Source organism: Hyperoodon ampullatus, assembly GCF_949752795.1.
Source record: "Hyperoodon ampullatus genome assembly, chromosome: X".
Taxonomy (NCBI): domain Eukaryota; kingdom Metazoa; phylum Chordata; class Mammalia; order Artiodactyla; family Ziphiidae; genus Hyperoodon; species Hyperoodon ampullatus.
This window is the reverse complement of record NC_136913.1, coordinates 78,701,078-78,719,267: the sequence shown is the minus strand read 5'-3', so window position 1 is coordinate 78,719,267 and position 18,190 is coordinate 78,701,078. Positions and strand designations below refer to the sequence as shown.

The 18,190-nt window shown below is 36.8% G+C and overlaps 1 protein-coding gene across 8 annotated transcripts in view; it reads right to left on the bottom strand.

The window, feature by feature from the left end:
• Positions 1–18,190, bottom strand: part of PCDH11X (protocadherin 11 X-linked) — a gene marked incomplete at both ends in the record, with an annotated part of 695,461 nt that overhangs the window by 662,671 nt on the left and 14,600 nt on the right. For 4 of the 8 annotated variants that reach the window (XM_079727506.1, XM_079727508.1, XM_079727509.1 and 1 more), the window contains one exon: positions 17,222–17,761. In XM_079727506.1, coding sequence (XP_079583632.1) covers positions 17,222–17,761 — 540 coding nt within the window. Of the gene's footprint in view, positions 1–17,221; positions 17,809–18,190 lie in introns of those variants that run through there. The other 4 variants (XM_079727504.1, XM_079727507.1, XM_079727505.1 and 1 more) reach the window with 2 other exon arrangements.

The window sequence follows — 18,190 nt, the reverse complement described above, 5'->3', positions numbered from 1 at the left end:
ACTCAGTGACATATATATATCATCCCCAATGAGGAAATTTTCACTTTTCCAGTCCCATGAGTACTTCTAGTTAAAGATGCATTCCCACACCATTACAATGGCTTCCGAAAGCTTAAACATGATAGGATGGTCATTGCTACTTCTTCGACTTAGAAAGTTCTAGACTGGTTTTGGAATCTAGGATAATGAGGTATTTGAAGGGGTGATATGGTTTTGAAGAAAATGCTATGGCTATCTGTAGCTGATTCTTTAGGAATCACTTTCCTCAGAGTAAAATTAAAAGATTTGAAGGCCTCCTGAAACTCACGAAATCTGTTAAATATTTAAGTCCTCAGAGAAAAAGCAGTGTGACACCACTAAATGAAGTCAAGAATATAATAATCAAAATCAGAATTTTATAGTTTTTTTGTGTATTCAACCAACCTAAGTAGCTTTCATTTCATATTTACTTATGGAAGGGAGTTGAATATCTAAGTTAATCGAATATTCATTACTTTGTGTAATCTAAACACGATTATATTTTCCTACTTTTTGATAGCTATATGCACTCTCATATTCATCCATAAAGTCATTCAGTGACTTCAATAATGCACTATGTTCAACTAAAAGTAATCTATAAAGTTCTACACTTCTTTATTTATAATCCATTAAATTGTTTTTTTAATTTGTTCATCCCTGGATTGTTTAGAGCATCACTTTGTTCTTCTGTTAACTATTTACTTCATTATTTTCCTTACTGAGAGCAAAGCTCTTCTTCTCCCTGACTAAGCTACTTTAAATGGATGCTTCTAAGCAAACTCTTGTGCTCAGTGAATATAAGGGCCCCCTCCTAAACCAGGAAAACATACTAGTATCCATGAAAGTATAGTTCTAGCAAATATCCTGCTGCAAAAATGACTTTTAAAACCTATTTAATTTAGAATGATTAAAAATTTAAAAATTCAAATTTGTTATTATATATCTCTCCTACAGAATCCACTGCAGAAAGACAATTTTGACTGACTTACAAGAAAAGAAATAGGAAAATAGAAAAGAGTTTTCAGTGTGAAAAAGAAAAGACAAGATAAGACATCTAATTTTTTTAAATGGCATATGAATGAGATGTAAGTAAAGCAATTCCAGATGGTAGAAGCTGTATATGAGAAAGTATTCACATTAGCAATATCATAGTCATATGGAGGGCCAGGAGGAGGGAAAGATAAATGAGGAGAAAGAAACATTTGATTCAAGAGACAAGTTAAAGAAGGTAAATGGAAGTTTGTTTGTTTTAAATTGAACTAAGTCAAGAAATAAATGTGGAGCCAGTGGCACTGATTGAGAAAGAGAATAATGCTGTCATATTTTCCTCTGTATACATATATAAAATATGTGTGAAAAATTTAAGTTGTAAAATAAGGTTTTTAAAGAGTATAGAGCATAATTTTAGAGAAATTGGAGGAGACTACAATCTTAAACCATAGAGCAAAACCAGTAACTACTGTTTATAAAACACTTTTCTTCAAAGCACTCAGCAAATTTTATGTATTTTTCTTATTTCATTAATTTTTTATAATATCCTTGCCTGTTAGATAAAGATAATTTTATTTTCGCCATTATATAGAAGAGGAATTGGAGGCATAGCCAACAAGTTTGAGAAGTAAGATAATAGGACTCATGTAATTATCACCACTAGCACAGAAATTAACAGTTTAATCAAAAAGAATTTATTTCCAGTGTTGAAATTGTTTTGCAGATAAATGTTGGCAGAAAGTATCACTGCCACAATTGCAGACCTAGTAAAAAATAAAATATAATGAATTAATGAGAGCGCTGGGTGAAAATCTACTGAAAGTAGATTGGGAAATTTTAACTTGTCTGAAACTGTGAACACTTAAAAATAATTCCATGTTCTTAATTTCAGAATGACCAATTCAAGATAAAATGTTCTTTTAATATAATAAATGTTTTCTTCCTTACTATCATTAGTGTAGAAATATATTCCCCATAATGCCTTGTTATTAAGCTCCCTGGGGACAGTGACTATTTTTCAAACGTATTTTTATCCCTCAAGACTTTGTACGCTGGACACTCATTAAGTATATGTTAAATTTAGATGACTGGAATTAGACTAAGGTGTTAGTTGGTAGTCAGTTACTGTTACAACTAAGAAAATACTTAGTAGAACAGCTTTCCATTCTTTAGAGCTTTACTTCATTGTATTGGAGAAGCTTAAAATAATAGAGTTCTATATTTAAAATAAGTAAAAGGATAAGATATGTTCATGAGAACATCCTCCATAAAATAAAATTCCTGGTTAAGTGAGATCTCAAGGACAAATGTAAATTAGGTGAGATAACTTAAAACTTCATTTTACGCATTCAACTTTTAAAACTCCTTGTTTTGTTGAATGAAACAAAGTTTAAGAGTAGTTTTTTCAAAAGGTCTTTTATTTCTATTTCCTATTCTATAACCTTGTATTACTTTTCTTAGTTTACTTGAAAGTTTACAGACATCTACGTGCAGCAATTAAAATATAAACATTATTTCACTGTGTTAAAAAAAAAAGCAGGACCCCGGAGGGAGATGGTGGAAGAGTAAGACGCGGAGATCACCTTCCTCCCCACAGATACATCAGAAATTCATCTACACGTGGAACAACTCCTACAGAACACCTACTGAATGCTGACAGAAGACCTCAGACCTCCCAAAAGGCAAGAAACTCCCCACATACCTGGGTAGGGCAAAAGAAAAAAGAATAAACAGAGACAAAAGGATAGGGACGGGACCTGCACCAGAGGGAGGGAGCCGTGAAGGAGGAAAGGTTTCCACACACTACAAGCCCCTTCGCGGGCGGAGACTGCAGGTGGCGGAGGGGGAAAGCTTCGGAGTAGCGGAGGAGAGCACAGCAACAGGGGTGTGGAGGGCAAAGCGGAGAGATTCCGGCACAGAGGATCGGTGCCCTCAGGCACACACCAGCCCGAGAGGCTTGTCTGCTAAGCCACCGGGGCGGGCAGGGCTGGGAGCTGAGGCTCGGGTATCGGCTTTCAGTCGGAGCGCAGGGAGAGGACTGGGGCTGGCGGCAGGAAGAGAGCCTGAAGGGGTTAGAGCACCACGGCTAGCCCGGAGGGAGTCCAGGGAAAGGGTCTGGAGCTGCGGAAGAGGCAAGAGACTTTTTCTTCCCTTTTGTTTCCTGGTGCGCGAGGAGAGGGCATTAAGAGGGCTGCTTGGGGAATCGCCGGAGACGGGCGCGAGCCGCGGCTAAAGGCGCGGACCACGGAGACGGGCGTGGGATGCTGGGGCTGCTGCTGCTGCCGCCGCCGCCACCGCGGGGCCTGTGTGCGAGCGCGGGTCACTGTCCGCCCCGCCTTCCGGGGGGCCTGTGCACCCCGCCACTGCCAGTGTCCCGGAACCCGGGGACGGCTTTCCCAGGAAAGCGCACGGAGCGCCTCGGTCTGGTGCAACGTCACGCCGGCCTCTGCCGCCGCAGACCCGCCCCACACTGCGCGCCCCTCCCTCCCCTCTGCCTGAGTGAGCCAGAGCCCCCGAATCAGCGGCTCCTTTAAACCCGTCCTGTCCGAGCGAAGAACGGACGCCCTCCGGCGACCTACGCGCAGAGGCAGGGCCAGGTCCAAGGCTGAGACCCGGGAGCTGTGAGAGCAGAGAAGAGACAGGGAAATCTCTCTGTGCAGCTTCGGAGGCAGCGGATTAAAGCTCCACGGTCCACTTGATGTGCCCTGCGTCTGTGGAGTGCATGAATGGACAGCGAATCATCCCAAATTGAGGAAGTGGGCTTTGAGGACAAGATTTAAGACTTTCCCCCCTTTTCCTCTTTTTACAACGAATTATCCCAAATTAAGGAGGTGGACTTATAGAGCAAGATTTCAGACTTCTCGCCCTTTTCCTCTTTTTACAATGAAGTATCCCAAATTGAGGAGGTGGACTTGGAGAGCAAGATTTTTGATTTTTCCCCCTGCTCTCTTTTTGTGAATGTGTATGTGTAATCTTCTGTGTAAGATTCTCTCTGTATAGCTTTGCTTCCACCATATGTCCCAGGGTTCTATCTGTCCGGGATTTTTTTCAAAAATTACATTTTAATTTTAATAACGCTACAATATTTCATACTTTATTCTATTTTACTTTACCTGCTCTTTCTTTTTTTCCTACCTTCCCTTCCTCCCTCCCTCCCTCTGCCCCTCCTTTCCTTCTTTCTCTCTTTCTTTCCTTCCTCCCTCCCTTTTTCCTTTCACTCTTTCTTTTTCTTTCCTTCCTCCCTCCCTCCCTCCCTCCCTCCTGTCTTTCTTTCCTTCCTCCCTCCCTCCCAGCCCTCTTCCGTTCACTTTATTTTTCTTTCCTTCCTCCCTCCCGCCCTCCTGTCTTTCTTTTTTTCTTTCCTTCCTCCCTCCCTCCCTCTCTTCTTCCATTCACTCTTCCTTTTTCTTTCATTCCTCCCTCTCTCCCTCCTTTCTTTCTTTCTTTCCATCCTTACTCCCTCCCTCCCTCCTTTCTCTCTCTCTTCCTTCCTTCCTTCCTTCCTTTCTTTCCTTCTTCCTTTCTTTCTCTCTCTCTTTCTTTCTTCTACTAATTCTTTATTTCAACTTGTTCTCCCTGTTATTCTGAGCCGGGTGGATGAAAGGCTCTTGGTGCTGCAGCCAGGAGTCAGTGCTGTGCCTCTGAAGTGGGAGAGCCAACTTCAGGACACGGATACACAAGAGACCTCCCAGGTCCACATAATATCAAGCAGTGAAAATCTCCCAGAGATCTCCATCTCAACTCCAGCACCTAGCTTCAGTCAACGACAAGCAAGCTACAGTGCTGGTCACCCTATGCCAAGCAACTAGCAAGGCAGGAACACAACCCCACCCATTAGCAGAGAGGCTATCTAAAAACATAATAAGGCCACAGGCACCCCAAAACACACCACCAGACGTGGACCTGTCCACCAGAAAGACAAGATCAAGCCTCAACCACCAGAAAACAGGCACTAGTCCCCCCAACCAGGAAGCCTACACAACCTAATGAAAAAACCTTGGCCACTGGGGACAGACACCAAAAACAACAGGAACTACGAATCTGCAGCCTGCAAAAAGGAGACCCCAAACACAGTAACATAAGCAAAATGAGAAGACAAAAAAACACACAGCAGGTGAAGGAGCAAGATAAAAACCTACCAGCCCTAACAAATGAAGAGGTAATAGGCAGTCTACCTGAAAAAGAATTCAGAATAGTGATAGTAAAGATGATGCAAGATTCTATTTCCAAGATCCAAAATCTTGGAAATAGAATAGACAAAATGCAAGAAACAGTTAACAAGGACCTAGAAGAACTAAAGATGAATCAAGCATCGATTAAAAGCACAAAAAATGAAATGAAAAATACTCTAGATGGGATCAATAGCAGAATAACTGAGGCAGAAGAACGGATAAGTGAGGTGGAAGCTAAAATAGTGGAAATAACTGCTGCAGAGCAAAATAAAGAAAAAAGAATGAAAAGAAGAAAGGACAGTCTCAGAGACCTCTGGGACAACATTAAACACACCAACATTCGAATTATAGGGGTTCCAGAAGAAGAAGAGAAAAAGAAAGGGACTGAGAAAATATTTGAAGAGATTATAGTTGAAAACTTCCCTAATATGGGAAAGGAAATAGTTAATCAAGTCCAGGAGGCACAGAGAGTCCCATACAGAATAAATCCAAGGAGAAATACGCCAAGACACATATTAATCAAACTGTCAAAAATTAAACACAAAGAAATCATATTAAAAGAAGCAAGGGAAAAACAACAAATAACACACAAGGGAATCCCCATCAGGTTAACAGCTGATCTCTCAGCAGAAACTCTGCAAGCCAGAAGGGAGTGGTAGGACATAATTAAAGTGATGAAGGAGAAAAACCTGCAACCAAGATTACTCTACCCAGCAAGGATCTCATTCAGATTTGATGGAGAAATTAAAAAAATTGACAGACAAGCAAAAGCTGAGAGAGTTCAGCATCACCAAACCACCTTTACAACAAATGCTAAAGGAACTTCTCTAGGCATGAAACACAACAGAAGGAATATACCGACAATAACAAACCCAAAGCAATTAAGGAAATGGGAATAGGAACATACATATCAATAATTACCTTAAATGTAAATGGACTAAATGCTCCCACCAAAAGACACAGATTGGCTGAATGGATACAAAAACAAGACCCATATATATGCTGTCTACAAGAGACCCACTTCAGACCTAGAGACACATACAGATTGAAAGTAAGGGGATGGAAAAAGATATTCCATGCAAATGGAAATCAAAAGAAAGCTGGAGTAGCAATTCTCATATCAGACAAAATAGACTTTAAAATAAAGACTATTAGAAGAGACAAAGAAGGACACTACATAATGATCAAGGGATCGATCCAAGAAGAAGATATAACAGTTGTAAGTATTTATGGACCCAACATAGGAGCACCTCAATACATAAGGCAAATACTAACAGCCATAAAAGGGGAAATCGACAGTAACACAATCATAGTAGGGGACTTTAACACCCCACTTTCACCAATGGACAGATCATCCAAAATGAAAGTAAATAAGGAAACACAAGCTTTAAATGATACATTAAACAAGATGGACTTAGTTGATGTTTATAGGACATTCCATCCAAAAACAACAGAATACACATTTTTCTCAAGTGCTCATGGAACATTCTCCAGGATAGATCATATCTTGGGTCACAAATCAAGCCTTGGTAAATTTAAGAAAATTGAAATTGTATCAAGTATCTTTTCTGACAACAATGCTATGAGACTAGACATCAATTACAGGAAAAGATCTGTAAAAAATACAAACACATGGAGGCTAAACAATACACTACTCAATAACGAAGTGATCACTGAAGAAATCAAAGAGGAAATTAAAAAATACCTAGAAACAAATGACAATGGAGACACGACGACCCAAAACCTATGGGATGCAGCAAAAGCAGTTCTAAGGGGGAAGTTTATAGCAATACAATCCCACCTTAAGAAACAGGAAACATCTCGAGTAAACAACCTGACCCTGCACTTAAAGCAATTAGAGAAAGAAGAACAAAAAACCCCTAAAGTTAGCAGAAGGAAAGAAATCATAAAGATCAGATCAGAAATAAATGAAAAAGAAATGAAGGAAACGATAGCAAAGATCACAAACTAAAATCTGGTTCTTTTAGAAGATAAACAAAATTGACAAACCATTAGCCAGACTCATCAAGAAAAGAAGGGAGAAGACTCAAATCAATAGAATTAGAAATGAAAAAGGAGAAGTAACAACTGACACTGCAGAAATACAAAAGATCATGAGAGATTACTACAAGCAACTCTATGCCAATAAAATGGACAACCTGGAAGAAATGGACAAATTCTTAGAAATGCACAACCTGCCAAGACTGAATCAGGAAGAAATAGAAAATATGAATAGACCAATCACAAGCACTGAAATTGAAACTGTGATTTAAAATCTTCCAACAAACAAAAGCCCAGGACCAGATGGCTTCACAGGCGAATTCTATCAAACATTTAGAGAAGAGCTAACAACTATCCTTCTCAAACTCTTCCAAACAATTTCAGAGGAAAGAACACTCCCAAACTCATTCTACGAGGCCACCATCACCTTGATATCAAAACCAAGCAAGGATGTCACAAAGAAAGAAAACTACAGGCCAATATCACTGATGAACATAGATGCAAAAATCCTCAACAAAATACTAGCAAACAGAATCCAACAGCACATTAAAAGGATCATACACCATGATCAAGTGGGGTTTATTCCAGGAATGCAAGGATTCTTCAATATACGCAAATCAATCAATGTGATACACCATATTAACAAGTTGAAGGAGAAAAACCATATGATCATCTCAATAGATGCAGAGAAAGCTTTCGACAAAATTCAACACCCATTTATGATAAAAACCCTGCAGAAAGTAGGCATAGAGGGAACTTTCCTCAACATAATAAAGGCCATATATGACAAACCCACAGCCAACATTGTCCTCAATGGTGAAAAACTGAAACCATTTCCACTGAGATCAGGAACAAGGCAAGGCTGCCCACTCTCACCACTCTTATTCAACCTAGTTTTGGAAGTTTTAGCCACAGCAATCAGAGAAGAAATGGAAATAAAAGGAATCCAAATTGGAAAAGAAGAAGTAAAGCTGTCACTGTTTGCAGATGACATGATACTATACCTAGAGAATCCTAAAGATGCTACCAGAAAACTACTAGAGCTAATCAGTGAATTTGGTAAAGTAGCAGGATACAAAATTTATGCACAGAAATCTCTGGCATTCCTGTACACTAATGATGAAAAATCTGAAAATGAAATCAAGAAAACACTCCCATTTACCACTGCAACAAAAAGAATAAAATATCTAGGAATAAACCTACCTAAGGAGACAAAAGACCTGTATGCAGAAAATTATAAGACACTGATGAAAGAAATTAAAGATGATACACATAGATGGAGAGATATACCATGCTCCTGGATTGGAAGAATCAATATTCTGAAAATGACTCTACTACCCAAAGCAATCTACAGGTTCAATGCAATCCCTATCCAACTACCACTGGCATTTTTCACTGAACTAGAACAAAAAATTTCAGAATTTGTTTGGAAAAACAAAAGACCCCGAATAGCCAAAGCAATCTTGAGAACGAAAAATGGAGCTGGAGGAATCAGGCTTCCTGACTTCAGACTATACTACAAAGCTACAGTAATCAAGACAGTGTGGTACTGGCACAAAAACAGAAAGATAGATCAATGGAACAGGATAGAAAGCCCAGAGATATACCCACACACATATGGTCAACTTATCTTTGATAAACGAGGCAGGAATGTACAGTGGAGAAAGGGCAGCCTCTTCTATAAGTGGTGCTGGGAAAACTGGACAAGGACATGTAAAAGTATGAGATTAGATCATTCCCTAACACCATGCACAAAATAAGCTCAAAATGGATTAAAGCCCTAAATGTAAGGCCAGAAACTGTCAAACTCTTAGAGGAAAACATAGGCAGAACACTCTATGACATAAATCACAGCAAAATCCTTTTGGACCCACCTCCTAGAGAAATGGAAATAAAAACAAAGATAAACAAATGGGACCTAATGAAACTTCAAAGCTTTTGCATAGCAAAGGAAACCATAAACAAGACCAAAAGAGAACCCTCAGAATGGGAGAAAATATTTGCAAATGAAGCAACTGACAAAGGATTAATCTCCAAAATTTATGAACAGCTCATGAAGCTCAATATCAAAAAAAAAACAAACAACTCAATCCAAAAATGGGCAGAAGACCTAAATAGGCATTTCTCCAAAGAAGATATACAGACTGCCAACAAACACATGAAAGAATGCTCAACATCATTAATCATTAGAGAAATGCAAATCAAAACTACAATGAGATATCATCTCACCCCAGCCAGAATGGCCATCATCAAGAAATCTAGGGCCTCCCTGGTGGCGCAGTGGTTGAGAGTCCGCCTGCCGATGCAGGGGATACGGGTTCGTGCCCCGGTCTGGGAGGATCCCATATGCCGCGGAGCGGCTGGGCCCGTGAGCCATGGCTGCTGAGCCTGCGCATCCGGAGCCTGTGCTCCGCAACGGGAGAGGCCACAACAGTGAGAGGCCCGCATACCACAAAAAAAAAAAAAAAAAAAAAAAGAAATCTAGAAACAATAAATGCTGGAGAGGGTGTGGAGAAAAGGGAACACTCTTGCACTGCTGGTGGGATTGTGAATTGGTACAGCCACTATGGAGAACAGTATGGAGGTTCCTTAAAAAACTACAAATAGAACTACCATATGACCCAGCAATCCCACTACTAGGCATATACCCTGAGAAAACCATAATTCAAAAAGAGACATGTACCAAAATGTTCATTGCAACTCTATTCACAATAGCCCGGAGATGGAAACAACCTAAGTGTCCATCATCAGATGAATGGATAAAGAAGATGTGGCACATATATACAATGGAATATTACTCAGCCATAAAAATAAACGAAACTGAGCTATTTGTAATGAGGTGGATAGACCTAGAGTCTGTCATACAGAGTGAAGTAAGTCAGAAAGAGAAAGACAAATACCGTATGCTAACACATATATATGGAATTTTAAAAAAATGTCATGAAGAACCTAGGGGTAAAACGGGAATAAAGACACTGACCTACTTGAGAATGGACTTGAGGATATGGGGAGGGGGAAGGGTAAGCTGTGACAAAGCAAAAGAGAGGCATGGACATATATACACTACCAAACGTAAGGTAGATAGATAGTGGGAAGCAGCCGCATAGCACAGGGAGATCAGCTCGGTGCTTTGTGACCACCTGGAGGGGTGGGATGGGGAGGGTGGGAGGGAGGGAGGTGCATGAGGGAAGGGATGTGGTAACAGATGTATTTGTATGACTGATTCACTTTGTTATAAAGCAGAAACTAATTAAAAAAAGCAATAGTTTTCTTATGACTGATCATCTAGTATTACATCTTACATTTCACAGCAAGTGAAAATATATATGGACAGCTATAGTTTTATTGTTTTATTTGCTAAAAGACACATTTCTGTGCGCATACATGTGGATATTATATTTTGATGCACTGAGCTCTCTAGTAATGAATATTTAAACTTTTACAAAGAAAAAAGCATTATCACATAACTGTAGAATAATATTGGTGGAGATGTATTAATTTCGGCAAGCAAAAGACCAGTGTATAAAGAACACTTCAAAAATAGTTATTTAAGCTCTGTGTTTTAAAATTAAATTGAACTTAATACTTTCCCTCCTCTGGTACCTTCTATGTGCATCCAGAAACTAAAAGACACTTCAACAAAGATATACTAAAATGTAATTTGTGGTCAAAGCAATTTATTTTCTCTATTATGCTATCGAATTATTCACACATTTTTCTTATTTATGAAGATGACTAAACTGATAAACACAAAGGGAGAATACTCATTTTTTGTTATTTGATTTTGAAGTGAGAACTACTTTTCATATGCATTTTATATTTTTTTGATAAAGAATAATTTCTTCAAAATTGGTCCAGTTTCACATAAAAGCACAAAACAAAGCTTGGTAAAAGCATAAAGCTATTTAAATTATTTTATTGATCGAATTAATTCAAAATCATAAATTTTCCCCCAAATGACCTTATTGCTTTTATCATCACTTCTGAACAAGATGTTATCACCTCTGGTATAAAAGCTTTACCAATCCATCATTTTTTTTGGTCTAAGATTGAAGGAAGGATCATAATTCAGTTCACTAAGAGTGTTGTTATACAGTCAGTATAAAGTTTTATAGATCAAAAAAATAATTTATGCTGAACTAACTACACACATTGGAATGTTTATTATCTTAGATTATTAGCATTGATCAGAATTATAGTAGCCAAGTAGATCTGTATAACCAAACCTCATGTTTTCATGAAAGATTTCTATAATTTTGTGTTATAATTAAATATATATTTAATAGATTTTAAGTCTTTCCCTTTGGCAGGCACAAAATTTTTTTTTTTTTTTTTTTTTTTGCGGTACACGGGCCTTTCACTGTTGTGGCCTCTCCTGTTGCGGAGCACAGGCTCCGGACGCGCAGGCTCAGCGGCCATGGCTCACGGGCCCAGCCTCTCCGCGGCATGTGGGATCCTCCCGGACCTGGGCACGAACCCGCATCCCCTGCATCGGCAGGCGGACTTTCAACCACTGCGCCACCAGGGAAGCCCATGGCAGGCACAAAATTAAACATCAAATTGTTTTTTATTTAGATACAGTGAACAATAGACTAACAGATCAATAAACCTGTGCCTAATAATAATCCATGTAAAATTTAGCAGTATTTCTTATAGCTAGTTGCTATGATCAGGTCAAAGGGCAGAATGTGAGTAAATTAATCAAAGTTGAGGAGATACATTTGCTCTTCAGAATCTTAGTTTATAAATTCTAGAATTGAGCTATCTAAAATGTCCTACATATATGTGTTGCATGTGGGACTATTAATAACACGTGTATTTAATGAAAGGCGTTAGTGGACTATATTAACCAGGACTCCGATAATAGCAATGAAGTCAAAAGTTACTTAATCCTATTAGTGTCACACTCTCATTGTAATAAGACCTGACAACATTAATAAAGATCCATTTATGAAGAGAATGAGTTTTATGTTGTCATTTTTCCCCACTGGAGGTACACTTTAATAATAATCCCTAGCGTTCAGGGACCTAACAGTCATTAGTATTTGACTGTCATCTCTTTTACTTTTTAGCACAGATCTAAAATGTTAATCTGCATATCATAGAATTCAGAGAATATAAAATCAAGTTATCTTAAAGCTGAAAGGGTGAACTTCCAAATAGAACTTCATTTTATAGTTGAAAACTGAGGAAATCACTATATTCAAACTCTTCTGAATATCTTTAGAGGCAACTTTGCTTTCTAAAGCAGTTAAATACATTGTTCGTTATAGCATATTATGTATATTATAGCATATTATAACATTGTTTGTTATAGCATATTATGCCTGCAATGGCATGAATGAATTTTATTCACTCCCCCTGATACTACACACTACTTTGATCTATGGATACATATGATAAAGAAATATTAATTCCTTCAGAATAATAAAGTTTGTTTGCTCTTTAGCTCCACAATATATTATTTGATGTCTAATTCTTGACAAGTGTATTCAAGGTTACTAAATCTAATGTTAGATAGCATTTTCACAATTTGGATTTTCTAATCCCAGATTTCAAAGCAAATCTAAGTCTAACCTTAGTTTCATAAATCCAAACTCTTGATCAACAGGCAAGATGTTTAGTTCTTATTTAGTTTTTAAAGTAAAAAACAAATATATCTTATTTTAAACAAAATAGAAACAAGGGCCCAAACTCTGATTATGTGAAAAGACTCTGCCCAAGTTTAATTTTTTTTTGAGGTGGATGTAAAAGATGAGGATGCTTTATGAGATGGGCAAAAATGTGTGAGGGCTTTGAGTCAGGTCACGAATCTGAGAAAAAATTTGATCTTCACGCTCCGTCAGCACAGTCAGCCTTTGAAACATCATCATGCCTGCCTCAAGGGGACCAATCAACACACTGCCACTGGGCCAGTATAGAAATATTATTGCTGATATATGTGAGGGAAGATGAAAATCTGAAGCAGAAAATGAAGACATATGCAACATCATTACAGAAACTAATTTCCCCTGAGTTCCAACCATGGGAAGAAGTAGATCCCTGTGGCTTATATTCGTATCCTGAGTCAGATTGGGTGCTTGAAGTGTATTTCTATTTGTGAATGTACTAGCTTCCCTGACAACAGACTTAGAATATGAAAAAAAACTTTATAAATAACAGGCCATCAGAATAATAAAGTGGAAGTTAGAAAGACATTGTAACTTTCTACTCTTGGACAACATCTCTGTCAAATACTACTAGGGCTCAATGGTATATATTTATTAGACAGATGACACATAGATGCAGATAATTATATATATAGTATACAATATGTATGTAGATATAGTGTACACATAGTATATACTATATACCATGTATAACATATATTTTAAAATATATTATTTAATAATATTTAAAAATGATACATTTATAATATATATAAAATCATATTTATAATAAATAAAAATGGCATATATATACACATATACATATATGTGTGTATCTATCTATCTATCTATCTATCTAGTGATAGGTCTTTAGCATAGCTAGTCCAAATTAAGGGAAATTATATCAGAATATCATGGGGAATTCTCATTATACCATGTCTTTACTTGAGATAGGGAAAAGGGAAGATTTCACTTCTGGATATTTTTTTAAGTGGCAATTCACATCAAAAACTTTTATAGATGAAGCTTTCTTTTCTTTAGAGTAACCTAATCTCTCGAAAATTTGAAAATTAACCTTGCCAAGATCATGTGGATAAGTTTTATTTTACCATAATTTTCTTTGTACTAAGCAGAATCACTTGGTAATCATGTTATTCATTCATTCTTCACTTTCTTTTCACTTTGTCTTTTTTCATTTTCTTCTTCTTCCTTCCTGTTAAACTTGCTGTGATCCTCACCCTCAAGGTTATCTATCTGTCTCTTTCTGTCAATCAAATCTAAGAGTCAGAAGACCTTATTCTGGTTCCCAATTTACTAGTCATATGATCATAAACAAAACAAATTATTACCCTGAAATGCAATATCCAAATATTTAAAATGTGTAATAATGCTTTCCTTGTTTATGCCAAAGCACACCTAATATCATAAAATGCATAAATGAAATTAAAATATTTATATATTAATTTTTTGAAGATCAATATTGTAAGTTTTGTCTTATGCTACTTTTTATTACATACATTTTGATACATTTATCAAATACTTTTATTTTCTGTTAATTATCTTGTTAATTAACATAGATTTGTTAATAGCAAGACACTTTCATGTGTAAATTGACCTAACTTTTCCTAGAAATTTTCTCTATATCTCCCCCTTCTCTCCCTTCATTATCTGAACTTTTCATATAAATTTTATATTTCCTTAGTTAAGATAAACTGTGATTTTGCTAGTCTTGTCTACTCAACAAAAATAGCACAAGTTAATATTAATTAAATTCTCAACCTATTATGCAGGAAAGATCTTTTAAAATAAATTAGTATGGTTGGCCTACTTACTTTCAAATTATAACACTTATTAAAATTTATGGATGAATCATAACTTGTTTCTTTTTTTTCTTTTTATTTAACCTCCCTATACCCCCTCCCCCAGCGTACATACCACTTTCATGACAGGACCTTTTTGCAAGTCAAAGTGCACTCAGTTAACCCATGAGATAGCCCTCTGCAAGCCCAGGGCTATGCTTTGTGTTCCATAATTATTATTTTTAACAAGCAGTCAGGACAGTATTTGCCCATGGGCCATACAAATGCCCCAGTACTTAGGTACATCACTTTTGGCTTATCACACATTCTAAAACAGAGAAATTGTAGAGCATGTCTATTTCTAAGACTCATCTAAGAACCTCTAGTGAGCCTGTCTTTATGTCACTTGCTGATAATCTTTCAAAGAAATTCAAATGAAAATAGATTTTAACAAACCTAAATTATGCCAGTGGGTTTATTTGGGTTTTTTTTTGTTGTTGTTTGTATTTTAATTTGAATTCGTTAAGCAGCTTTCAAGACAAATCAGAAATTTCTTGGAAGTTCATTAACCTGCCCTGAGGGAGACATTACAGAATTATTCTTTCAGTAAAGCACTGCATTTCAAAATAACACATTTGTCAGGATGGTTGGCTGGAGAGGACCCAATTACTAATTCCTGATTTAAATTTGATAAGGTCCCATTTTGATTTGAACCTGTCAATTTTTATTTTCCAAATAAACTGTTTTTCTTTGTTTAGGCTGTGCTCTCCAAAATAGTAGCCACTTACCACAGGTGGCTATTAAAATTAAAATTAATTAAAATTAAAAATTCAGTTCCTTGGTAACAGTAACCACATTTCAAGTACTCAATAGCCACGTGTGGCCAGTAGCTACCATACTGGATACCACAGATAATAGAACTTCCATCATCGCTGCTGGACAGTGTAACTATCCAGTCATCTACTGGACATTGCAACTTTAGAGATAGTATCCACTCTGTTATGCAACTTACTGTTTAAAGTACTAAGCCTCACATTTCTTTAAACAGTCAAATGTTTCAATGCATCTCAAAAAATCTTCTATGCAGGTGTATCTACCCTCTACTTAGTGCTTATTCTTCCCAATTCTGCCCCTGTGAAATTTATATCATCATCCTCATATTATGACTGGAGAAACTAAAAGTAAGAAAGATTAAGCTGGAGGTGGCTTGTCTAGTCAGTGGTAAGCACAAAATTGTGATCTATGTCTTTCTGACTCCTGCATATTTTTACATTTCATCAGATAAGGAGACACCATTGCAAGGACCTTACTTAGAAATGCTTATTTATAAATCATCCATCTTTTTTCAGTTTTTACTTCTTATATTCACACACAAATCCACATTTCACTTGAAATCACTCAAAAGATCTCTAGAGTTCGATTTCTGAATGTATTTACAAACAAATATATCTTCACAACATATCAGCATCATCTGAGCAGTTTTCCAATATTACACAACCTCCGTGCTAAAACCTTCAGATGATATTCATCAGAATATCATATTTATGTGTTCTTTGAATAATTATAACATTGGTCATTACGATAATCATAATCTGGTAATGAATAGTCAGAAAATGTTTATAAAACTTTGAAAATTGCTTGACCATATCTATATTATAGCTGCACATTTGTTCTTTTACACATTTACCAAGATCATTCAAGTGCATTGTACTATATCACATACCCCAATCTGAGTTTTCTACTACTCTATATACCATATAGCCAATTAAAAATATTCTCCCATTCGCTTGATAAATGCAGTCTCTCTGCACATATTTCAAAGAATACCAAATATTCCATCTATTCTTCCCTCTGCATTTCCCACCCCAAGACCCAGATCAAACCAAAATAGGTTCTTTAGGTTGACTGATAAAATGACTTACCCTTTACTGAAAATGAATGTTCAGTGTTTTCAAAGAATTGGAACAAAATGAAAATATTTAACATTAACAAGATATATCTAAAATTTAATCTCATTTTGTGACTCAAGAGATGCTTAAAGATCTTGCCTTGACTTGAAATCAGCAAGAAAAATATTTTTTACTACTATATCCGTGTAGAAATGCTAGTAATAAAAATGTTCTATTCACCCCTAAAATAAATTTATTTGGCTTCTTTTCAAAGGACAAGATAAAGCTTTCTGTCTAAAATAATCACTTAGAAAACCCGATAGGTTTGTGGATTCATTCTTGATGTTTAGATTTGCTTGTTTAGGCCAAGTTTGAGGCAAAGTCATGACTAGACAGATTAAAAGTAAGATATTGTGTAGGTTATTGATTTGTAAGCAGCAAGGCTAAACTCCTTGTCTGACCGCTATAATATATTGTTAGTGGAAACACAAATAACTGCTTGAAAATGAATATACATAAAATGAAGATTCACAAACTCCACGCAATTGCAAAAATTGCATTGATAAATTTTCTTTGCTATGCTTTACTTAAACTTTGTAAAATTGTGGTGAAGGCTTACTCAAAATTTGAAGTACATTAAGATCCTTTTTTTTCTTCCCTTTAAAAAATGAGCTATCTTTAACGAAGCATTTTTTAAAACGCACCTTAATTAGTTGGTAGTTTTGAACTCCGTTTATTCCTATGTCAGGATCAATGGCTGCTGGGAGAGCATATCGAGAGTTTATAGCTGAGTTCTCTGGAATTGATATGTTGATAACCGTTGCAGGGAATAATGGTGCATTATCATTTATGTCTTCTATCAGAAAACGTATTTTAACCAGTCTAAATATTTCATCTGGCAGAACGGCAACCTCCACCTCATAAAAGCAACGGGTGTCCACTAGGACACCAGCACATAATTTCTCACGATCAATACGAGCTCCAGTAGTGAAGATCTCACCAGTACCCTCTTCAATTCGAATCAGTGGCACATCTCCGGTCTTGTACACTAACTTGAACTGCATAGGAGTTGTTAAGGACTTGTCTGGAATTAGCGACAAGTTGAGGTCTTTCAGCAAGTCTCCTATCAGGACGTTTTCTGGCATTTCTTCCCGGATGGTGTAGTTCTTCTCCTGGGCGCCAGACTGAAACACGACGCATGCTAACAGGACCGCAAATATATACGTCCCGGACAACAAGTCCATACCAGGCAGGATTGCACTAGTTTTTTTTTGTATCAGTCCACAGAGAACTGCCAAAGAGAAAAGAAGAGAAGAAAAGAAAGAGAAGAGAAAGAGGAAGAGGAAGCAATTATTAAAGTCAAGCATTAATGTATGTTAACTAAATGCTCAGTTTTAAATTAAAATAACTAAATGAATAAACAACAAGGTCCTACTGTACGCACAGGGAACTATATTCAATATCCTGTAATAGATCATAATGGAAAATAATATGAAAGAGAAACATATATTTGGTTATATATATATAACCAAACCACTTTGTTGTACAGCAGAAATTAACACATTATAAATCAACTATACTTCAATAAAATAAAAAATTGCTAATATCATTAAATGAAAATACTAGCACGATAAACACTGTTAAATAAACTAATGACAGATTTGTTTTGAATC